At 39.3% G+C, this 25,149-nt stretch overlaps 1 protein-coding gene across 1 annotated transcript; it reads right to left on the reverse strand.

Moving 5' to 3' along the window:
- Positions 1 to 1,398: 1,398 nt before the first annotated feature.
- LOC142028587 (growth hormone-releasing hormone receptor-like) lies at positions 1,399 to 24,234 on the reverse strand. Its single transcript, XM_075022435.1, has 13 exons — positions 24,178 to 24,234; positions 17,450 to 17,555; positions 16,725 to 16,832; positions 15,437 to 15,537; positions 12,243 to 12,340; positions 10,396 to 10,528; positions 9,351 to 9,504; positions 8,126 to 8,186; positions 7,951 to 8,020; positions 6,278 to 6,369; positions 5,421 to 5,550; positions 3,852 to 3,893; positions 1,399 to 1,521 (listed from the first exon to the last, which is right to left on the reverse strand). Exons 1-13 carry the CDS (start codon positions 24,232 to 24,234, stop codon positions 1,399 to 1,401), a joined length of 1,275 nt encoding a protein of 424 aa, XP_074878536.1.
- Positions 24,235 to 25,149: the final 915 nt, after the last annotated feature.

The following is a 25,149-nucleotide window of genomic DNA, read 5'->3' on the forward strand; positions in this document are numbered from 1 at the left end:
AGGAGTCACTGCAGAAATGGAAATAAACACCTTCCTCCCACTGCTCCCTCAGACTCTTCTCCCACCCTCAGATCTGAATTCAGCCACTGCTGTATTTTTCACAGACAGAAGAAAAACAAGGAGAAAAAAAATTTTTTTTTAATTGAAAGAGGAAGACACCTCCTTTATGTAACAGCAGTCAGCTTTTCCATAAAAAACTAGATGACATAACATTCCACTTCTTCACTTGTAATTACCTGGATACAGCAAAGGAAAAAGGAAGACAAGTCCACTTTTCTCTGTTATCACTTCTGTTGTTTAATCAGACTTGGCAGCTCACTGAAACATCCAGAAGAGCAGGGTAAAAGTGAATCAGTGTAATAGTCCTCACTGTTTGCTACAGTTTAGCTTTATTCACTCCTTTCCAAGTCCTGATTTTCCAATCAAAGAGGTTTATCAATCCATTAATCTACAAGTTACAACAACCATTGGGAAAAAGAACCCAAACCAAACCCCCTCAAGTACAAACACTGGGAATGCAAGTTTATTTTCAAGCTTCTGAATGTTTTACAACACTGGGGAGCAAAACCAGTCACACATAAGAAAATGCTTAGCAGTATTCCTAGCAGTCTCCTAGTCTGTCTCCCGTGGGTGTCATTCTCGTTCTGTGCAAAAGTTTGCTTTTCTTTTTAACTTACTTGCAAAGAGCAGTTAATCCTTAATGATTATCTTATGGAGCTTTATCCTTTCCAACACCTTGGCTTTTTGCTACTTGGCTATCTGAAATTTTCTAACCTGTAGCTACTGAAATAACATAAGAATATGAGAGTATATTGGGTTTTATTGTGAACTTTGAAACTTTTTGCTTCTAGAGACAATATAAAAAGACAATATAAGAGGACTTTTTAGTCATTGTGTTGCAGTTTAACAAGACATTTGGCTTTTTGTTTGCATGTCTACTTAATGAAAACAAGGAACAAAGCTTGAACAAGCTGGATAAACTCCAGCTCCCATTGCACGAGGATTGAATTCCAGTTTCCAGAGCTGGTCATCTATGGTGTCACTGATGGGTACTACTGGTGTGCACTCCCCAGACACTTTAAGTATATGGTTCATTAACGAAAATGTACAGGAAGTGAACCAAGAAAAGGTGATTTTTCTGTTTGCAGTGATGCATAGCATATCAATGAGAGGGTTGTTTTGTGTTTAGAAGACGAGCCAGTGTTTAATCTGTCACTGCAATGCTTGTCCTGCAAAAGACATCCAGTGGGCAGAACTGCTGTAGAAGTGGATCCTCCTCCAATTTGTTTAGTATAAACTGCAATCGTTATGTTTGATGGGTTTTTTGGTTTCTTTGTTGTTTGGATTTTTTCCTAATTAGGCTTCTATATGTGATTACTCCAGATCCTGAGGCCATCTTTAGCACACAGATGTGGTCATTTTTACTCCAGAACTAGATGGCACAGTCCATCTTGTCCTCCTCCACACTCTCATAAGTCCATATCTCTTACCGTGCCACCTCCGGCCAATTTCCGTTTGCACCTCAAAAGGAAAGGAGAATGCTATTTTGTGGTCAAATACTGCTTGGGAGTAGACCGGTGGGAAACAGGAAAGACAGAAATAGTGGCTAAAGAAGGGTAAAATTTAGACATCTCTGTCCAAGTTAGTTCCTCTGGACTCCCTTTCTGGCTGAAACAGAAAAGTAGGATATTCCAGAGAATATTTCATCTGGCCTGTCTCAGCATGCCCATCCCTCTGCACTGATGAAAACATCTAGTGTGGCTAGCACGGAGTTGGCTGCCCATGCTGAGAAGACTAAATGAGCCCCACTCTTCCTTCCAAGAAGTACGGACATACTTTATGTGAGTCCTCTCTTCCTACTTAATGACAATGGGCCCAACAATCCAAGTTTAGTATTAAAGCTGTCACAGTTAAGTAAACAAAAAAAGTCCCACTTTCATTTTTAACTTACCTGGTTTCAATTTCTACCTGGTCTTCCTCTGTCCACCTTCCTCTGCTGAACTGAAAGGTCTCAACACTAAGTAACTTTCTCCCATCAAAGTAGTTATACTTTAATATCTTTATGCATAGCCAAGTCACCTCAGTCTTCTTCTGAGAAATGAAACAGCTTGAGGTCTCAAACTTTAGCACTGTAAAACATTTTCTCCACCACTACAATATTTTATCAGCTTTTTTTAATATCTTTTTCCATTTTTTTTAAGTATTCTAGTAAAGATCTCACCAACATTGCCTACACAATTAAACACATTCGCTCCCCATCACTTGCTCTTCCTAAGTTGCTAAGGGATGTTGTCTTGTTTCCATCTGCTTCTAGAAAAGTATAATCTGCAGCAAGTTGCTTAATCAACATTCACCAGTTTGTGGCTAAGAAATAATACTACTTTGCTATTTAAGGCGGTGAGGGGAAAGCCATCAGCAATCAGGAGGCATTTGGTTTCTGTTGTTGACAGCTATGTGTACCATGCATTGGCATATTCACAGAAACACACAGTGGGTCCAGACCAGCCACTAAAGCCTGTTTTCACATCTGATTCTTATTAGAAATATGCCTTCCCAGATGTTTAATAGGAAGGAAATTTCTAAATTGATGTGCTGTATGTCTGGGACGTCAAGCTGAATGTAAAGCTATGGTCTACAGAAGACATTAGGATTATTAATAGACTAGTGAAGAGGACTGTTAACTAAATGCAAGCATCATTAGAGCAGTCAACAATTCGTAGCCATAAGCTCAACCAAAAGATTAAGAAGTGTTAATATATTTGAAGATATTTGTTTTACTATTTCAGAAATTTCTGACAAAATTAAGGAAGTGTGGACTGTGGCACATGTAGATAATTAAATACTGTTTGAAAGCTTAATTAGCCCTAGACTTTAATCTTGGAAAATGGAAATTTAGTCAATACACCCCATGGAGTCTAGAGAGGGTTAGCTAACTCTAACACAGACAGCTGTACTTGGTCCTTTGGATATTTCACTGACTGTGGTGATTAGGGACAGGATTGATCTCCTAAACACACCTTCGACACTCTAGGGGATGCCCGGTGGGGTGGTTTATATGAATCAGGACTCTCCCTTTTTAGGAGCTGCAGGTAGAAACCAGCTGACTCTTAGTTTAGTCTGACACTGAATCCCAGTCATACTCTAAAGTAGCTATCATCTCAGCTACCCTGCAGTCAGAAAAGGGGGAAATCCCAGGGTTTGAACCCATTCTAAAATATGAAGGATAAACTGTTATGTTTCCTATATAATTTATTTAAGATGCATTCTTATCACAACAACTAGATTGTATAAATTGACCTGGATACTAAGCTAAATGGAATGATTCCTGTCCTATCAACAGTAAAATTCTGACTTATCTATTCTAAATGGAAAAACAGACTTATGAACATGAAGATATACTGGAAAGCTTCATAAGCATATTAAAAGTACTATAAAACAATATTTCAGTATTGGGTAATCAGCATAAATTTAAATTCTTTCCAATTTAATCATAGACCTTTAGTAAATGGAGATCTCCCTTTAGTAAATGAAGATCTCTTTGCACCACTGCAGCAGCTTGTACTTTCAGGTCTGGACCTAGCATGGGTTTTCTGAGCCCTGCTATAGTACAAAAATGTACAGGAAGGATAAAAAATGCTTGATGGAATAGCAAAGTAGTAAAAGTTCATTTCTCCACTAGATGGCTTCATTCCCACGAAGATAATTGAAATGAAATTCAGCTTCATTGATCCCCATGTTAACAGACAATCCTAAGGAACTAAAAGATTTGATTATCTGCTTGTATGAAACTGATTATTAACTCTATATATCTGCCAGTGAAAGCAATATTGTAAAGGATATAGTTTCCTTACCTCTTGGTTCAGGAAACAGTAGAGAACTGCTACAATAAACCCCTAAAAAAGACCAAAAAAAAAAGTGTTGAGTGTTAGTACAATTTGAAAAAAAGCCACTCACTATCTGACTTCATGATGGTACTGTGTATGTGAATTAATGAGTATCACTATAGGTTGGAGGATTGTTATAAATTGGAAAATTCTTTATGTATCTCCAATAAAGCTGATCAGCCAGATAATCAACTAGTTAGTGGCATTTCACCAAAGTCAGTAACACGACATGAATTCACAAGAACAGATGATATGACAGCTGAAGTTCTCCCATATTATTGCTTACAAAAGTATGGTCCATTCTACAGCCAAACACACTGTGAGCTAATCCTTTACACAGTGTAAATCAGTGAGGAATCATAGACTTTGTAAGGAGATCCGTGTATGGAGCTCATACAGCTTTCCAGTCAACTTCTGTGTCTTTGCAGTGTATCAGATGAGATCAAATTCTGGCCTATTGAACATTTCTGTTAAGATTCTCAATTGAGATAAACCCAGGAAAATCCTAGAGGGGTCAATGGACCTGTGTGATCAGATACCATATAAACACCTCATCCTTTTATTCAGTTAACTTATTCCTTACATCGTTAATTAACTCAATGAAGGCCACCTCCAAGTAGGGCCAGGATTAAGATGTGCAGGGTTTACTGGGCAGGACTGACACAAAGGATTAAATCCTCAAGAGGACTAAACCAGCACAACTGCTGGATTTTTGGTGAGGCTCACTGACAAATGATGCCATGCAATCATTCAGAGGGGGGGATGCTCTCTTGGGAAGTTTGGTAGGATTGCCCACAGCTGCTTCTTGTCGTCTCTGAGGTGCAGCACAGGGAAAGGGAGGAAAGCAAAGGGCACCTGGGTGCTGCCTTGCACGTAACCCAGGTAGCAAAGCCACCTGGAGGGTATGTCAGAGCAGCCCCAGTGGCTGTTCTAGCTGGCACCAAGCTCCTCAAGCTGTCCATGCCCTGTGTCCCAACTCAGAGCAGCTGGGGACATCCATAGTACCCCAAATATTTTGCTTACCCAAGAGGGAAATGCATGTAGAATTCCTCAGGGCAGTGGTCTGTATGTGGCTGATATGTGCACCAGGCAGTATTCAATGTTTATACGTTTGCCTATCAATTTATTCTTTGCCAAAGAATTAGCAAGGGGGCTGCATCTATAGCTCGGATTGCCTCTGGATAACTTAATGTCAGCCCAAATCACCCTGATCTAGTCAGGGAAGGTATGTGGATTGCCACTGGTAGCAAAGAAGGTTTTCCATACTTGACTTTGACCCACCATCCAATTACACATGCATCTGAAAGCCTTGGCCTTGTATTTGCAAAATCTGCAAATATACAGACTAGCCTACAGCCAAGTAGGATGTAGGTCACATCTTCAGATATTGTAACTCGGCAAAGAACCATGAACTCTGTGAGGAGACACTAGCTTCAGGATCCAATGATTTTTTGTGCAATACTAGTTGTCATGTGGACACTAGATTAAATTAGAAAATCTGCTAAGAAGAAACTGAAGCCTCTGCAGTCATTTTACCTGAAAAGATCCAAAGCAAAGCTCTAAGTAAAGACGGACCCCCAGGCTGGTATATTCCGGAAGAAAGTTGAAGACAATATAATGGGTTCCAAATAACGGAATTAGAAGCAAAGTTGACCTTGAGAGACGTCTAGGACATGAGAAGAAGTACGGTAACATTATTTCCCTGAGTAAAGACTAATGCATGCAGTATGCCACAGTAATGAATAGAAGTTAAAAAGAGGATCTAAATATCTATATGTGAAGTTCATTTCTTGGGACTACAGTGGTGCGAAGAAAGCATGACGAGAAACTAGCTGGAGGTTTCTGATGCTTATTGCCTTACTGGCAATACTACGTTCATGGCTTTTCTTATGGTACTTTGGCGTTCTGTCTTTCTGAATGAGATTACAGTTCAGGAAAACACAAAAGAGTAGAACATATTTTGCCCCATCAGAGCCCTTGAAAATTTGACATTTACTTGTAACTAAATACAGAGAAAGTAATATGCAGTCTCCCTTTATAGTCCATGCACAGGAAAAGGCATCTATAAAGGGTAATTTATCCTGCCCTAAATCAGAGATCTAATGTGGATTCAGTGGATGGTTTCCTAGTCTCCCCATTGATTGTAAGTGGAAGGTAGGCATCCCAACTAATCTGAATACATCATGTTTAGATGGCCAATATTAGGTGAGATGAGTCTCATCCTTTTAATAGTTTTCTTGGGAAAGGGATAAAGTTGGGAATTTCTAAAATTTAATGCCAGCTAAACTGAGCCTCTCTGTGACATAGGACAAGTGCTTCCCTGTTTAGAAAAGATAATATAAGTTTTTATTATTAAAATACTTTATTTTTTTAATTATTATTCCATACACTACCTGTACTGAGAAGAGTTATTGAAGTTGATTTGTCTAGGGTCTAGTTTTTTCAGCAAAATTCTGATGATGTTGATAAATAGGACAAAATTGACCTGTTGACAATATTTGGGGGGAAAAAAAAAAAAAAAAGAAAGGTTACTTTCTAATGTAAAACTTTGCAATGAAAATCTGGGGATTTTTACTTCAGTTATTATGTAATTTGTGCAGTTGCAATGAGACCAGTGTAAGATTATTAATGTCATTCCTGTTGGCAGCATTCAAGCATCTAAACAGGTTGCATTCCCTCTTAAAGAAATAGCTGAAGATAAAAACTTGAGAATTTGACTTTGTTAAGGACACTATTTATGTCAATAGCTTGTCTGATTCTTTTAATTTTTGTAGCTCATACCATTTTGAATCTCTTTTGAGAAGGCTATTGCATTAATTTCTGCCTAATATCTTTAGAAATTATTAGTAGAATTCATCTGACTAAATATAGGTATCTACAAGAGATGCCTCCATCTGAGCTAATCACCCTGTTCTCCCCTTGTAGCCAATGGAGAGCCAGCCAGGACAGTCAACAGAGCCTCAGGTGGAGTTGGGGACGAGTCATCTCCTCCAAAGTTAGACATCTATTAAAAGTAAGTCAGATGAATCACATAGCAAAAGTGCATACTCCTCTTTGTTGACTCCAAAGAGAATTGAGCTCAGCTCCAAAGCTAGCTAGGGTCAGTCCTAACTTGCAAATCAAATTTTTTATAATTGCAATTTGGCACAGCTTTACCAAAGACTGTGAAGCTGCTCAGTTTTCCACAATCAGAGAGTTTCTCCCTACGCATTTTTGTGTATCCGTACACACCAGGTCTTCTTTAGGTGAGTCTGAATGCTTAATTTTGCCTAAGAAGACCAGCATTTTGCCAGACAGTCCAATCTCATTTTATCCATCAGTGATGCTTTAAGTACATTGCAGCAGAAAAATCATCACTGGAATCCCCTGAATTTCTTGACTTCAGATGTGGATTTCAGATGAGCAGTAGTAGAGAGGAAAATAATGGAGACAGAAGGAAATGTAATATTTTATTGAAACATGGCAAACTATGACCAGAATTCAACTTGAGATTCTTCATTCACATTGTTTGCCTATATATGCCTTATTTGTATGTATCTGTCCTCCAGTTAAATTAATCTTTTAATAGATGGTCTTAAGGTCATTTGTTAGCTACTTGCTCAAACACTGCTTGGGTTTAATGACATGTGGGAGTAATCATACATGATAATAATTTAAAGCCCATCAGTTTATTGAATAAATGTCAGGCTCAAGAGCTATTATCATAGTTATCACCTATGAACAGAAACCTATTGCCCTTGAAAGTTTGTATTAAAATTTATGGCTGATTCTGGACTCTTAGGCTAAAACTTTGTTTTCAAATATTATAAGGATGGTTTAGCTACTCACCTGCTATTATTTTCAACCAAACTGACAATTCTATGAAAGATTTAATTTGTTTGAAGTATGTTTTCTTTGGCAGGGTGGCAGTTCTCTGCCTCTTTTTAGTTTGCATTGGACGTAGGCAAGTTTACAGTAGAAATTCTACCATTCCTCTTCCTTACTTCAAACAACATTTCAGTAACCAGATTTTAATTTAAAAGTCTTTTTTCTTGTAATTAATACTGGCAAACTCAGAAGTACCTACCCCAACAGAAATTATAATAGGTCCTTTGATTAGCCACCAGTAAGGAGAGCCTTGATTAATATCCCAGCATCTGAGAAAATAGCAGTAAGTTTAGAAAATGACGTGTATGTAATCACTGCAATCAATTAAAAATACAACCCAAGAATATAGAATAAAGTAGGAAACAATTACTTACGCCGTGTCTTCAAAGTAGAATTTTGCTAATATCCATATAAGGGTGAAAAATGTTGGGAAACCTGCCAGACAGTTAAACAAAAACTGTGGTTGTCTCGTTTCATCAATTAATCCAAATCTTGTCACTGAAACTCTGCTGTGATGGTACAGATCACTCATATTCAGAACTGGAATTACCCTTTGTGGTATTGGTGTGTGGAATTGGAACTGTGGCCTGTTCATGTAGCAGGAATTGCTTTAAACTCACAGTATAAACGTAAAAAGAAATTTCCTAATACCCATGCTGGAATGAAACAAGTTATGGCATTGACTGGTGATCAACGCACCACTATGAAGATACAAAGGGACACAGAAGCTACTTTGCACATGATATAGTTCTGCCACAGAGGCCTGAACTGGCGACTTCTTACTAACATGAACACAATTCACCGCAAGGTGATCTCACCTTGCGTGCACTTCAAGTCTCCCTAAAACACAAAAAGCGATTCAGTTTGCTTAATTGTCAGGCGTGCCTTAACCTTTGGTGGCAGCATGCATGGATTGCCCCCCTGAACTGACCAAAAATTCCCCTGGGCAAGTGCGTTCACCTGCCATATAGGAGTGCTCTGCTTTTTCCTTTACACAGCAACTTTACGGGGCAGTCACTTAGTTTCTGATTTCTAAGTCACCGCAAAAGTCTGAACAATTAGATTTATTACAGACTATGACAAAAAGGAGTGGGGATGTTGCTGTCTCACGCGTGCACTGCTATTTAGTGGATAGAGCTCCTTTATTTTAACAATTGCCCAATGCAAAAGCTGAGCTATAACTATATCAGGACTACAAAAATGCCTGCTATGACTTCAGATGGACCCATTCTCAGAAGAAGACTGTGTAACTATATTCTGCATGAACAGGAGCAAACACCTAACTTTGGTGTTTGTGATAACTCCTTAGAGGTGTCTGTGTTTTCAATGGGGAGAAAAGGGTTAAGTGGACTAGATCTCTCTTTGGGGCTTCCCAAATGTACTAATTTTCCACTTATTTCATAGAGACTTTAACACCGTACTTTTAAAAACTTGATTACTCTTCACTAGTATGCATGTAAAAAATAAAATCACAGCAATGCCCAAGTTAGGCACTTCAGTTAGGCAGATTAGATTCCACATCCAGTACTTTTAATGGGATGGATAAAGCCTTGTTTAACATCTTGCTTTTTATTCATTTTATGTAAAAGCCTTACTTACCCCAGCCAAAAAGGACAAGCCACCAAAAATATCTTCTCCCGTGAGAAAGGGATGAGAGTAGTAGACAGTTTAGGTAAAGAGCCTCTACTAGCAGCCACATGAAATTGGTCATCATGAAGTAGTGACAGAAAACAACTGAGATCTTGCATTCGGTCTAGAGAACAGGGAAGTCTAGTTTAGGCATTACTTGTGGATACATGTGTGAGATTTGCAGATGTAGTAGGCATCTGTAATTCTGGCTGAGATCCACAAAGAACAAGGTCTCACAATTGCATGTATGCTTAAAGGGAAAGCTTCAAATGTAATATGGCTTTCTGAATAGTAAGGCTTTAACTGTCATACTACCTTGGAATCTCCACTGTATTTTGCTTTATATCTCTATGTTAGAAATATAGTTTGGTCTCCCAAGCATGTGATTTCTCCCACAAAAGCACTGCCTTCATGTACCTTATATGAGTAGAGTTAAATGTCCTTGGACAAATGTTCAAGGACCCACTTTCCTACTTATGCTCAGCTTTAACTTTTTGTGTGGCCATGAGCAATGCAGAAGAATCATCCCATAAACCTCTGTTTGAAAACCATTGCTGTGTTGCCAATATTTGTGGCTTGATCAAAGCTAAGTTGATTGCCTAGGACCTTGCGTGTCTTACAACTCGGAGCTTCCAGTCAGAACATGAAATCCAACATTTCCAGAAGAAACTTCTTTTAAAAGTTGTGTTATGAGGTACTCAGAGATCTTCAATTTTAAGCTTCAGAATATAGAAGCGTAACGGTGTAATGATGCTACTTTTTTCTATGGTAAAGGCTGTATCTGATTTAGAGTAATACAGGATCACAAACTGATGCATTCAGAACATAGAAGGGCATCAGGTACATGCTTATGGAGGTAAACCATACTGAATAAAAGAATTATATAATTTTCATTACAATATTAGAAGGAAAAAAGAAGTAAGTAGTAAAAAAAAAGCCATGAAAAGTGAAACCATATGCAGATGGTGTGCAAAATACATCAAGTAGGACAGTGTCCTGCTTTTCATGTGCTTACTGTAGAGAAGCTGCAATGATCAATGTCTTCCTCTTGGAAAAGGACAGCATCCTTAATGAAAATGGCAATAGCTTTTAAGATAAAAGTAAAAAAGAGTTGTACGTGGATATAATTTCTGGGACAGCGAAGCCTCCTGGAAGAAAAGAAGAGAGGTCCTTCTGAGGTAATTAACTGACTTAGGCTGGCAGTAATTAAAATATGCAATAAGCCCTTGTTTCATCTCAGGTACTTCCAGGCATGTATAGGAAGAACACTTGCACCCAGTGAGCTCTCTCTGCAGGCAGGCAGAGGTAGAAACCTACCTGAGATAAAGCAATTCACCCCCAGTCTACACCTTAATCTCCTTCCTTGTTAGGTGGTGCCCTGGTGATGTTTCTGGTCTGCCAAATTTCAGAAGTCTCGGGTTTAGTTTGTGTTCAGTATACCTGAGCCAGGCTTTTGGTTGGCATTATTTCTGGGCCAAGAGAAACCTGCATTTGAGGAATGATCTTTACCAATATAATTCTGATTATGGCTGAACCACTCTCAAGAGCAAGCATGCAGAGATATCCTGGCATAACTATACAGTTTTCTTAATGAACTTGGTAATGATTACTTAGCAAGACCTTTTATACCTTATGCCGTGGGTGAGTTAAATTGCATTAAACCCCTGTGTAGACAGCCTTATCCAAAATTAAAGAATTCTTCCTTAGTTTACCAAAATTACTCTTATGAATTAAATGAATGCAGATAAGAGCCTTAAAACAATTTGGCACATCTACTGTAGATTCTCAGAAAATACAGAATAATTTTTTATTGTTATTAAATACAGGTTATTGGAGGAGTTATACAGCTTCAACTTTTTTCAACTTTTAAACGCTGAATTCCATCCAGATCCAGTAATCTCAGGGTCACCTAATCTTAAAGCTCACTTGGAGTGTGCAGAATATTATTACTGAACTCAAGTGCTAACCCCATTGTTAACTATAACATTTTCCTCCCTATTGCTAAGTCTCTTTATGTCCATTGTTTCTTTCTTTCCCCTCATTTGGGCTGGTTTGTTTTCCTGAGGTCAGAGTGGATGTCAATAAACATATCTGTTGACTTCCAGACATGAGCTTGGAACCAACAGAGGTCAAGAAACTTTCCCCAGAGAAACCTGATTCTCACAGTATAATAATAAAAGTCTATTCTTTTTTGTCTTGCAGGAATACAAGAAATAAACAAAGATTAAAAAAATAAACCATACGTGGCAGCAACCATCAAATCTACATTAAATGAGAAACTAAATCATCAGTTTTACTCTAGGTACTCTAAATTATACCTGAAAATGCCTAATAGCAGGATAGTTCAGTAGGAAAGAAATCTTACCAAACATAGCCAAATTCAGAGCCTAACTTTCAAAACATGTCTTTAGTTGTAAATGTTTCAATAGTTGTATGTACATTGCCATAGGAACAATAATGATTCAGGATCCAGTTCTTTGTGTATATTCTTCTTATTAATATAAAATTCACTGAAGCCATAAAAGGCAAGCACACATAGTTTATAAAAACTTATCTTCATTCCAGCTAAAGGAAGTAAATTTATCTATTGGTTATTTAGGATCAAAGTGAGTTGCTGAGTTTTGCCAACAGACAGCCGGGATTTATTTCCTAAGTTCTGATTCTTCTCATGCCTGGCTCGCTCTGATCACTTTTCATCTCTAGCCTTAATTTAATATTATTAAACCAATATGGCTGGAAATTTTTATTTTTATTCTTCTGGATTTCTATCTATATTACTTTGTTATGCCTAATGTTGTCTTATACAGTCTGAGACACTAAGAACTGTTAAAAGAATCGAGTTTAGAGGATGACTTCACGTACCTGAATGCAATAAGAACTGTCACAGCGATGATGAGTGAGGTGATCGATACACTGTATCCTACAGTGTAGATGATCTTTATAGTAGAGAAGTAGGATTGCTATAAAAGAAGAGAATTATTTGTCACATAACTTGCAGCCAAATGACAGCTGTTTTATTGATTCTGGCAGTTTTGCTTTGTTTGTTTTCCAATCTGTTCACATCCCTGACTGCCTTTTTTTTCCCCCCTTTTAATCCCACAGCGAAATTCAACTGAAATCACTCATTATTGGTTTTTTTTTGTGAAGACCCATTCCATAGCTACAGGGATACAGCCCAGTCTGGTAAAGAAACATGTATTGATCAGAATGGTTTCAAGGTCATTCATAACACCAGAAAAAAAACAAGCCAGTCTTCCATGAAGGCATTGTAAAAACTCTAATGTATTTTTATGAGCACTGCCTTTTATACCGTGTTTTCTCCTCAGCAGGAGCAGGACAATCCTGCCAGCAGCTGGCTGCATGATGAATTCAGAATTCTGTCAGTCTTTCCCTATGTTTCTCCACTTTCCTTTGCCCTGCTTCCTTACTTACAATTTTGCCGTCTATTCTTCCTTTTCATTTTTATTGTGTTGTGGGTTTTGTTTTTGTTTTTTTCCCCCCTGGGGTTGTTTTTTTTCTCTTTTTTTCTTGCTGCCAAACTCAATTGTTACTCAGTCAGAATGTCAATCAAAATTCATTTCAATTTAAATGGCATCTCTGTCAGACATGATCTCTGAGTGAGCATAAGCTGACTTCAACTATCACACATGGAAGCAGAAAACAGAATGAAAAAGCTCTAGGCTGCAAATCTTTCCTTTCAATCTAATGTGGTGTGTCTCTTGGGTCCCATTTCAATGTTTTTATATCCTAAAATCTACACAGCTACGCAGTGCGTTGCTACAGTTCACTGTGGGGAAGGGCAGATGCTTGTTTCGAGCCTGAAGTATAACTTAAGGCATTATAGGGCTGACATTGGGTAGGATTTATTTCATTTATTTTAGAATTATTTAAAATTATTTTAAAAAATTAGCTGCCTAACTATGAGCAGCTGAGTCTATAGTAAAACAAGCAGTGCGAGAGCACGGCCACAGTACTGTACTGTTTAATTGTTAACACAATCCTGTTTCTCCTCATTCTGTTTCTTTCCTAGTTAATGAAGGGAAACCAGAAGACAATTCACCTCATTGTGAGATGAGACCTTATCACTTTCTGTTAGCAAGAAAAAGGATCTATCACTTACACCTGCCTTAACTAATGTAGGTCGATAGGTCTGGTTTAGTAGAGCAAAAACATTTGGTGCTGAGGACCCTACATCCATGTTGTGTGTATTTCTGACTAGCCATAGTCTAATCCCATGGGCTGAAGTTTTATTATGGGTCAGAGCATACTAGGTGCACCCTACGTTTGTCTTCCAGGATAGTTTCATCCGTAGGAAGCCAGATTATCCTTCCTGAGAGCACCCCTCCTTGTAAATGCAGTAAGTGGGGATAACCAAGAGATTTCCTTGAAAAGCTCACACCTGATCCCGATCAAAGCACTAATATAGACCCACTGTGTAGTGATTAGCTTAGACTTACACAATAATTTTTTGAGACTGATGAAGTTAAATGATGTGGAAACCATGTATAGTGGCCTTTTCTGTCTGATGGCTGAACTGTGAGCTGTGTACGATTACCCCCGTACCCAAAAATGCACAATTCCAGCCAGAGCTCAGGGAAGTCCCTCAGAGCTACAAAGCCACCCATAAGTCTGGAAGGGACCACTCCATAAGAAACGTGCCAAAGCTGGGCTAGGCTGACCTTCGTTGACAGCCTCCACTTACAAATCAGAGATGAAAGACACAGAAAACAATCAAGTCCTTGAGTGGATAAAACTACAACTGAGGACTTTACCTTGCGGTAAAATGTGGGCTACTACTAAAAAAAAAAAATTCCATAGACTCATTTAAGATTGTTTTTACACCAGAGATGTAAGGGAGCGATAAAAGAAGGAAAGAAAGAGAACTGCATTTCAGTGTGTTTATTTATGCAGAGCAGCAGGTACTGTGGCTTAGAGGCTGGAAAGGAAGTTTGAGATAAACAGCATGATAGTAGTCAGTACAAAAAGTAATGGGAAGACAAGAGAAATCTCCCCAGGATGATATAAACTAAATTCTCTCCAGCAAGTTGAATGGACTTCACCAACTACAGTATAAATGTTATTTTCATTCTCTCTATAGAGGACAAAAATGTATAGTATTCCCCTGACTTGTACAAATAAAGACAAAAGTGCAGTGTTTAGCCTGTACAAATGAAGGCCAGAGTTAGACTAGATAACTAATTTTTAATCATTTAAAGTGATTTCTACCTCCTTTCTATCAGTTTTATCTTAGTGGAGGTTTCTTCAGATTCCACAGTTACTCCTCATTTTCTCCACACTAGCAAATAAGACAGCAAAACCTGATCACAAAAGAGGCTTTATGTAACCACGATAATTTTCAGGATTGTGATATTTTTCATTAAAATATGATATAGTATTTTGGCTTGCCTCTTTTCTCTGGAAAAGGAGTTACGGGAATCTAAGCACATCTGTACAAGAGGTTTGTATCCTTATTATTTAGAGATCAAGCACTATATTTGCCCTGTATGTATAACCTCTAAATATCAGCAATTGTGCAAATCTAGCCGAAGAAATATGTCAAATTCTCATCTGTATTACAGAGATGTAGAGTTTGAAACTTTTTTTTTTTTCCTTATTAGATATTTTATGCTAGGCATAATGAGAAACCAGAAACCCCTCTTGTCCTTAGTTACTACTGAGTTTGGAATAGTGGTTTTATAACAGCATGTTTGCTGTACTGATGCTGTGATGCCACAAAATCATCTTGCTGACTGATATTACTGAAATGAACATGTCATGATATTTCTCTAGCTGTTATATCTGCGAGCAAGTTCAACAGAACTGCATGATTGTATGGCATTTGCAGCTGGCTTTATTTTTATTGCACTCTTACACCTGGATAATAAAACATCCTTAGTAATTCTCCAAAATAAGTGATGAGTAAAATTTGAATTGCATTCCATACTTGGTAAGAAATTTCAGCTTCAGCTGAGTTTCCCTCCCCAGTGGTCTTCAGGAATAGAAAGGAATCCTGTAACGTCAGCACACCACTCACATACTTATTTAATTAAACTTACTTCTTCAAGCGGAATCTCATCTTCTACTGGACAAGCAATATGGTAGGGAGGGAATGGGTCAGACCAGCCTTTCTTTGTGCAGTTCCTTTTTACTATTCCAGCTGAAACAGAAGCACTTATTTTTTTTCTGACTAAAAGCCACATAACAGAAAATAAAAACCACAAGACCTCTTGCTGATGCAAAGGTTATACCAGGAGAAGAGGATCATCTCCATCAGAATCTCACAGAGCTGCTAGGGCATTTTGCATGTGTACATTCAGGTAGTCAGATACAAAACTTTTTACTTCATCTGGATACAAACAATGGGAAGAAGGGAGAGTACCAAGGTGACAGAGGTAGAGGTGGGAAGGAGTAAAGAAGAAATCATATCAGGGACAAGGAAGTCCACTAAAGAAGATTGCGAAGCACTGCCTCGTTCAGCACTCACTCCTCTAATGTATCCTTCTCACTCCTACCTTCCTTGGGTCTTACTCTCTTTACAGATCAGAGGCTGGAATAAGCAGTTTGTTCTATGCGAATTGCACATTTCCTTAAAAAGATTTATGAGTCAGATGAAGGATAAGTAAGAGAATCCCAGGGCAGGAAATGAATCTGCACAGATGAAAGGGATTTTCCTTATCCCTCATTTATAACTAGCATGTGTTGGGTGAGGCAGAAGTTGGGCTTTACAGTTTCTTTTTCTTGTGGAACTGCCAGATCTAGGTCTTTTCTGGAAGGTCATTTCCTCCTTATAGGCTTTCAGTTTGTTCCCAGCCATATTCACCCAGAGAGTAAGCAGTCACAAAGGCATCAGTTTGCACAGTCTTTGACCCAACACATATGCTACTTCAATGACAAAACTCTGTTTTGTATCTCCAACCTTGGTCTCAATGAACAATCACATTATTCATTCCTCTGTCTTTCATTTCATCCCACACTAATCAGCATAAATCTTATAAAGCCCCATGCTTAAGTTCTGACCTAGACAACCCCCATACGAGCTCTGTAGGAAACTCACTCAACAAGCCTATCCCAAAGCCTATGGAAACCAATGGAAATCACTCTACTGATTTCATGTTCTTTGGTTCAGGGCTTCAGCACAGACTATGGGATTATATCCAGTTATGGATAACACTTAAAATATGAGAAGAACTGCTAAGCTCCCTCGAATCCTACTGAAATCTTTGCAGTAATACTCTGATCCAGCTAGAGAGCAGAAACTTTCAATATTCTGTCTTCACCCCCATTTTAAAAATGTTCTTGCCAGACATGCAACACAATTGGAGTACAACCATGATAGTATGTCACCTGGCTCCTTCATGAAGTGAAAAAGGATGTTCGGGCATGGTAAGGCAAGAGTGTCTCCAGCATCTGCCTCTGGCCAGCACAGTAATTTGTCCCAAGTTCTCTTGCAATCTCAGACAGAAAGCGAAATATGTTTTTAAGCATAATTGTATTTCAGCAAAATGAAAAAAACCCCTTTTTAAACTTTGCCACTCTACCCCTTACATATCTTATAAAAATAGTTTAGCCACAATTTTTATTCTATAGTGAGAAATAAACACCTCCAGAGGACTATTTAATCTGCTTTAGTTAGACCCCTTGTGTTAGATTGGGGTGGTTTTTCAGACGCGATGCAATAAATGAAAATGTATTGTGGAAATGGGAGGGAAAGTGCTGCTGGAAGAAAGACCAGGTTACAGTACTTGTTAAGGGGTTACCCTGTTTTTAAAGATCAGCACACCCTCACATAACAAGCATGATGCCATGATATCATGTACTTGGGGGAAGAATAGGACAAGGACACAAGGGTTCACTCAGATACATTGACTATCCATATCTGAATGTGAAAAAAAATATTGGAGAAAATAATTAAAAGGAATGGGAGTAGATGGAAGAAGAGCTGACCAGAGAACAGGGATGTGGGACAATAAGTAAGACACTCAAATGCGCACATTGGCAGCACGGCTATGTCCTGACTCTGGTAGGGTGTCAATTCTGTCTCACTCTTTTCATTCCTCACACAAGGATACCTGCTGGTGTTGCATTTCCACGCTCTTCTGCATCCTCCAGACATTCAGCCTCCTTTTTCTTCAGCTCTGTCATAAAATCACATTCTGGGTGGACATTCCCAGCAACCTGCAGGGAGAGGAGTTTCAGCTGATTAGTAAGAAAGGGCTGCGTATGATCTTACGAGCCATTAAGTCCAGACTCACTTTTGCAACCAACAAGGCTGTGTTAAGGACATAGAACACTAGCTTCGGGTTTAGCAGTTGCACCATTTTGGGCAGATGAACCCAGCTGAGCTCTGCCAAAGGCAGTTGAACTGTGCTACCTTACACCAGAGCAAGTCATTAGGCAGTGAAGATGCTAGTGACAGCTCCGTACTGGAAAGTTTATAAGAATTCTCTGGCTGTGTTCATAATGAAAGACCTCTTTGCCAGGGCCTGGGTTTGAGTGTAGGACCCATTTGCACCCTGACTTTAGCCCCTGCTAAATCTGAGCGCAGGGACACAGAGTGCGCTTGGGCAGGATCCTTTTCTTAACAGTGAAGGGCCCAGCACTGCAGGGCATGCTGTAAAGCCACCTGCTCCTCAGCATAGACATGCCCCTGTCAACCTCCGAACGAAGAAACATCTTGAAACCGCAGACAATTACTGCAGAACTGTCTTCTGAATGAGCTCTTCACTCCAAAAGGAATGAATCTGTTCTCTCCCTTCTGCCATCTGCCTTTCTTTACACAGGGTGGGAGGCAAAACTCCTTTCTTTGGAAAAAAACTCTGCAGTAAAGCATTTGTTGTTGGTATGCTGGTGTAAAAAAAAAAATAAAATAAAATAATTGGCACCCAGTGTTTTAACAGCAGGAACTTTTTAGTTGCTTTAGCCCTTATTTAGACTTGTGCTTACATAGATACCACAAGAGAATTAGAAGGCATCCAGAGTACCTTGGCCACCAAAGGACAAATTCTGTAGCAGGCTGTTGCACACCACAACTGCTGTGGGTGTACCCACTGTGCAGAAGTACCCACATCTATATTTCACAAAGAAAACAATATGTGCCTTGTCCAACCAGGCATTGTCTCTCAGCTCTATGCCCTGGCAACTGGTGCCAGTGTGCTCTGTATGTGTGAATATACATATAAAGACACAGATACACACAACAGAAAATAAACTCAGGATGAGATTTGCATGGTGAACAGGTGGCTGGCGTATGGCTCAGTTTTGTTCCACCCAGGGAAGATTAATATTCAGGGAATTTGGAAAATAAATAGCTGGCTTTCAGTTCATTCAGAGGGTAGATCTTATCTGTTCCAATAAGCTGGTGTTTCCCCTCCATGTTAATGTCCATATCTCATGCTGGTCTGCAGACCATTTGAACTGCATATTGGCTAACAACCTGAGGCTCTCAGGCTTCTGGAGAATACCAGATTAATTGCACAGCCTTTGCTCTTCTGTGGTTTGGAGCCTGGCAGTTGAAAATGGCACGTATCCACATGTATGCCCTTTAAGGAGATAGTCTGCTTCCCATTTACTGCACTTTTAGGAGGATGTGGTTTTCCTGTCAAACTGACAGACAACACTGCCATGGATCAGTTTAAGGCAGCAATGAAAAGTAGGGGCCCATACTCGAGGCTGAATGAAGTTTGGTGTATGTGAGAGGAAGGAAATTATGAATGGATGGTGCAGAGGCCAGCCATTGCCTTAACCCCAGGAGGTGGAGATCTGATATTCAGGATGCCTCAATGATGTCAGCCCTGATCAGTAAAAACAGGTAGTCTAGGGAGCCCCTCAGCTCCACTAAGTTATGCAAAGGTAGGCAGGATGACAGAAAACTGATGTCTGTCTTGAACATCTTTGCTCACTTGATACCTATTCTCATGTCAACATATATTCTTCCCCCCTTATACTCACCCTGGATGATGAAAGTAAGCTAGGCTGAAAAACTCCCTACCCATCATGTACAGCAGCTATTGCAAAAAGTGGCTTTATTAGTCAGTAGAAAAAACAGTCAACCCATTTACTGAAAAGATATTTTACAACATTATCCTGGTTTGGTGAACTGTGCTCAGAAAAATCTCAGTAGGCAGGAGATGTACCCATTTGCACCGTCCTAAATTACTTCTCCTGGCAAAAAAAAAGACTAGATTTTGCCTGTGAAAACTGTCTTTGCTGACTTAAATGGTCATGGAAAGAACAAAGCTTGTTTGGTTTATTCACCAGTCCAGGAAACCTTTTTTTTCTTTTTCTTTCTGTCTCCAGACTCCCGAGAACTCTTTACTACATGCATCTCAAATAAAAAGGTGAGGCTGATCAGGTGCCAGGTATTTAAATTATTACCTTTTCCTTCAAGAATACCTGACCTTAAGAGATGCTCTCACAGTTTATATTCAAGACAGTGCTAACCACTGCTTGAATAAACACTGAGTGCAAGATCTGCTATGACAGACACCCAGGTAAAATAAACTAAACAATTTATTCTACTCCCAGGCTGTGTTCTAGATATATTCATCCCCCTAGCGCATTTGACTACATCTAGCAGACCCTTATGCTTTCTGAAAGTCTCTGAATACTATTCCCAAACAAGGTGTAGAATCAGGTTCCAAACTACTTTGAAAACATCTATAGACTTACTTGTTTAATCTCATTTTCTACCTCCTTCCCTTCTGCCCACTTCTGGAAGCATCAAATAATAGGATAGGGGTATAAGCCATTCTTTAAGACAAGAATAAATGTCTGTGTATGTGATTCAGCTCCCTTTGGTGTCTACATCTACAGAGCCATCATTATCTGCTCTAGTCATCTTAGGTTCCTTTCATGAGGATAACAGAGAGAAGTTAGCATTTTTGTGCAGAGATCAGTTGAATTATTTTATACATTCACTTTTGGATGGAATGAGCTACGGTTTAGACTCAATTCAGTAGGATTCCCCTGACTGTTAAATCCATGGTTACTTTCTAAATTTGAGCTTCAGCACTGAGTTAGATGAATACTACTTACAGCTACTGACATTATGCAGGCTTGTGCGCAGATCATGACAGCAGAGCTATTTTGCCTGGCAGCGCAGCTGATAATAATGGTTTGTAGGATCCCTAAAGAAATGAAGCTCCATAAAATCTTTTAGTTTGCTACTTTGGCAATTCACTTGTCTTAGGATCCTCCCTAGAGAAACTCCCTCTGTAGTTCACAGATCACAGAATCACAGTGGTTGGGTCTAGCAGGAATCTCTGGGGATGATCTAATACGACTTCCCTGCTCAGCACAGGTTCAAGTAGAGCAGTTGCTCAGGGCTGAGTCCAGTCAGGTGTTGGATATCAACAAGGATGGGGACTCCACAACCTCTCTGGACAGCTTCTGTTTCTTGTGTTTAAATGGAATTTTCTGTATTTCAGTTTGTACCCATTGCCTCTTGTCTTTTCATTGCATACCACTGCCAGAGGACCATTCAGGTTCCCTAGGAATTGAGATGTCCTCAGGAGACATGCCTCTCTCAATGGACTAGAGGGAAAGTCCTGGATAACTGCCATCGTACTTTGGGGTCTTCAACAAAATGTTTAATATTACGGTGGATGAATGTGGGTCCTTCCACCACAGGCAGCCTCTTGTGTTGGGTACATGAGGCAAAACAGGAATCCAAACTCAGCTTGTTTCTTTTTCCGAATTCTGGTAATTAGTAGAGGAAACATGAAGCAGAGGTTCTAGCACTTTTCATGGTCATTTACATCCATGAAGATGGACAGATGTAAAGTACCACTTCCCTGATAGCCACTTACCATAGAGCAGGTGAGATCTGCAGGCATGCCTGTTCCGTAAACCTTCCTGAGTAGCTACAATGATTTCAAAAAGCTGAGCAGCATATGTGTCTCCTTTTAAAATGTGCCATCATCAGTTGAGTTGCTCACATTTTTAAGAGTCAATTGTTTAAAAATTTCATGTGGAGTGCAGTAAACCTAGATTTAATTCCCTGCCAAACCTGAGAAGTTTCAAGTTTTTGTTTCCCATTTTTTTGAGGGAACCAGCATCCCAATAAGGCTTGTTTAGGGAGAATGTTCCTAATCAGGCAGCATAAAACTATTCTGCATCTGCACATGCAACTTTCAAGTAAAAAAACGGGATGTGCTTTATGAATTTTGGTAACTGTTAGCAGAACTTGAAAGGAGAGGAAATGGAACAAGAAAACAGATGAACGGCAATTTTGGAATGCATCTTCCTAAGTCTGTGCCAATCAGAATATATCAATTTTGGACCAATCTTTTAACTGATAACGTGATAAATACTCTTTGGTGTTACCAATGGGCAAACAGGGCCTCTTAGTGGGCCCTGATTTTCCAACAGCTTTGCATTCCCAGAACATCCATCACAATTCACTAAGGCAGAGCAAATATGACAGCAAACTCACTGGCTACGAGATACCTTTAAAGGACTTCGACCTGTGGAAGTCAGCTACACCTTTGTGATGCTTCCACTACCGTGAGACAAAACACATGAATAATGGCTTAACTCCAAACTGAGTTGCTGTCAGGGTCCTGAGGGACCTTAGTGGCCATGGTCAGCCTGTCCTGGGGTCTCCCACTACTCTGCCATTGGCCCAGGACCCCTTTTCAGCTCAGTCTCTGCCCCCACGGTGCTGTAGGATGGTGGTTGCAAGATCCACCGCAGCCCTGCTCTGCCCAGCCATGGGTTCGTTGATGTCTCAGCTTGGCCTCAGCCCATCCTTGTCCCCGTGGCCGTGTCCAGTCAACCTGGGCTATGTCTGACCCTGAGTCCCCTCACCGGGCCTGATCCTGACCCTGATCCTGACAAGCTGGTATGCAACCCGGTCTGCCCTGCCCCTTCACTGGAGATGGTGGGATGGGCTCTGGCTGGCAAGGTTCTGCCCTGCTGGTCAGGTTATCACTTATAGAATAAGTATAGCTTAGAAAAAGTATAAGTGCTCTCCTTGTGGTCATATTTGTACCTCATTCGGAGTTAAGATAAGCAAACAGGTATTTCCCCAATGTTCTTTTTAGAAGGGCAAAAACGATAGGAATTGTGCAACAGGAGCCAAAACAGAAAATTTTTTTGAGAGGACCATAGCTAATATTTAAGGTTGTTCTCCTGAATAACTTTCGTACAAAAATCTTCTTGCGGATGAGGAAAACTAAACTAAAAATGAAATAAACACTGATATGTTCCAAATAGAATATGAATTTGCAGTTGCTATATCCATCAGTTAATGTATTACATGGAGCTGTGGGTTATAATAACTACCGAAAATCAAACAAATCTTTACCCTTGTCAGAAAGCCCCTGCTGAAAGTCTTGTTAATGAGATAAAAATAAAAAAAACCCAACAACAAAAGAAAACCATCTCCCAGATCAGGTTCTAAAGAGGGCCATGAAATGCAAATATAAGAAAGTAAACGTCTCTTTTTTTTAATTATTCTCAGTGTTTTCATAATGCTATGCAAGATTTGCTGCTTGAATGATGCTTTTCCTCTATTTTCTCTCATATACATCAGAATGGATCAATATTTGCATTATTTTCACATTACAGTAGACACCATACAAGCAATGATAGCAAAAAAATCTCAGTTTATGGCAGCTGAAAGTCAGCCTTTTAAGCATTTAAAACATCTCCAAAAGTTGAGTTCAGCTCTTCCAGGGAAAACATTCTAGGAATTTACACCAACAATGAAAACAGATAGCTGTTTTTCCATCATTTTCTACTCAAGTAAGAATTGTTTACCCATCCCCCAATATAATAAGATACGCAATACACGCTAGTAGATTTTTATTATACACTTATGCATAACCTTGGTTTTGATCAGTGCATAATTGTATTATAACCAATCCAACTTTATAGAAGAAAGTGCTATTTCTCTTGGGTAAATGGGACATGTTCTTACAGAGACCTTCAGAGATATTTTTAACTATTACTGTTGGAACCTGATATTCTACTTATGAGCATTCATACTTACCTGCTCCCACTACAGGGAAGCAGAGTTTGTCACACAGATGATACAAAAGAAACCATAGCTTCACATCAGTAAAAAGTCCTTCAGAGAAGAGATTCATGGAGAAGAGGAAAGGATATAGCAGAAGGATCACAAAAGGAAGATGCTGAAATTACTCTCAAAGGCAAAGAAAATATCCTTCCCCCTCTTTTCACAACCCTTTCCTCACATCTATGTGATCCTGAATGCTGGTTTACCAGTCATTGTCCAAAGCAAAATATCAGCAAGACCTCTAGGCTTTTTAATGCATTTGGATATTTCTAATTCTGTCGTAAGCATCCCTGCTGGTTCGACTCAGTTGTTACCTGTAGCATCTCAGCTGCTCCCATATTAAATAATATTAACGTTACCAACAAGGCAGATGAAATTGTAACTAATAAGACTGCGTAATCTGAAATTTAAGAAAACTCTGTCAAAACTCAGCTGCTCTGAAGTAACAGCTCTCATCAAGTTTCTTCTTCTTTGTCACTGTCTTTTAAAGCCTACACACAAAAACCAGGGGGTTCTGCCAATTATATTGTTTCTCCTTAGTGAGTATGTGGTAAGAAAGCAGCGAAATGCATTGAGATATAAATCCTACACGTCTCCCTTCTGCCTCTGTTCACACTTTTCATAGCGTCTTGCCTTGTTTAGCTGAAATCCAAAGCAAATAAAGAGACGAGAGGCTCACGCAAAAGTAAAACTGTATCTGACCATCTGCTCCAAGAAGAAAATGAACAATTATTGAAAAACAATTAAGTAAAAGCTTTTTTTCATGCAATTACTTACAAGCACTGCCAGACTCAGGGCGTACAAAGCAGAGTGGTATAAAGCACTACAGTTCATGTTCCAAAGCAAGAGTCAGACTTCACTTCTTTAGCCTTTCTTAGCATCTTTCACCTGCTTTTTAACTTCTCTTTCTCCTGTCAGCTGCTGAGTTGAAGCATTTATCTTTTTGCACAGAAGTGACGTAACAGTACAGTGAAGTGGGAAATAAATATTAACAACTCTCTAAGCTGTATTTACCAGCTTTCCACCTTTTTGACTTTGCTGCATGCTCAAAGACTGGACTGGATGGATTGAGTGATAGATCCAAAGATTATGGGAATCCTGTACCCCCTGGCAAGATCCCTGTTTCTTTCTTTAGAACACAAAATGATTTTAGGAGGGATGGACAGCTCTAAATGTTGCTAATCTGTATTAAAACAACATGGCTGGCATAAGAGAAACTGTCTCCTAATAGCCAATCTTAATGTCAATTTATTCTAATAAAAGACATTTCATAGTATGGCTTCAGAGTATCTGTGTGGGAGTGTGTTTGTATGGAGTATAAAGACCATGGTACTATATATTAAAATACAGGATCAACTACAGCTATGAGGAACTGAAGTTGTACTTATGGAGGGCTCAACTACGTTTGGAAACTTCTGTGGGGATGAAGTCTTCAGGGTTTTGTTGTAGGTTGGATCTGCGAGGGAACTGAGTATGTGCAATGCAAGAAGGTGTCTTTGGAGAGCTGAAGTTGGCAAGCTTTCCTTTCAGGGTGTGCATAAGGATTTATTTCATTTTTCCCCAAAGCCTTATACCTTGCCTAAATTAGGCAAGTTTTCACAGGGCTGTTTAAAACAAAATTAGAGCTGTGTTCCTGCCAATTTTCATCATCTAGTTCCAGAGGATGAAGTTCTAGACCTTGTAAATGAACACTTTTAAGTGTATTTATCATGGGCAAATTCTCATATTTTTCCTAACATCATTTCAGAA

Source organism: Buteo buteo, chromosome 2 (genome assembly GCF_964188355.1).
Source record: "Buteo buteo chromosome 2, bButBut1.hap1.1, whole genome shotgun sequence".
Classification (NCBI taxonomy): domain Eukaryota; kingdom Metazoa; phylum Chordata; class Aves; order Accipitriformes; family Accipitridae; genus Buteo; species Buteo buteo.

Bases quoted from the DNA above. Each gene is read 5' to 3' on its own strand.
- LOC142028587 (XM_075022435.1), bottom strand. From the start codon at position 24,234: ATGAACTGTAGTGCTTTATACCACTCTGCTTTGTACGCCCTGAGTCTG. The intron at 17,556-24,177 runs GTAAGTAATTGC...CTCTCCCTGCAG, and splicing joins CCCTGAGTCTGGCAGTGCTT to GTTGCTGGGAATGTCCACCC. The intron at 16,833-17,449 runs GTATCCTTGTGT...TTTCTGTCTGAG, and splicing joins TGGAAATGCAACACCAGCAG to ATTGCAAGAGAACTTGGGAC.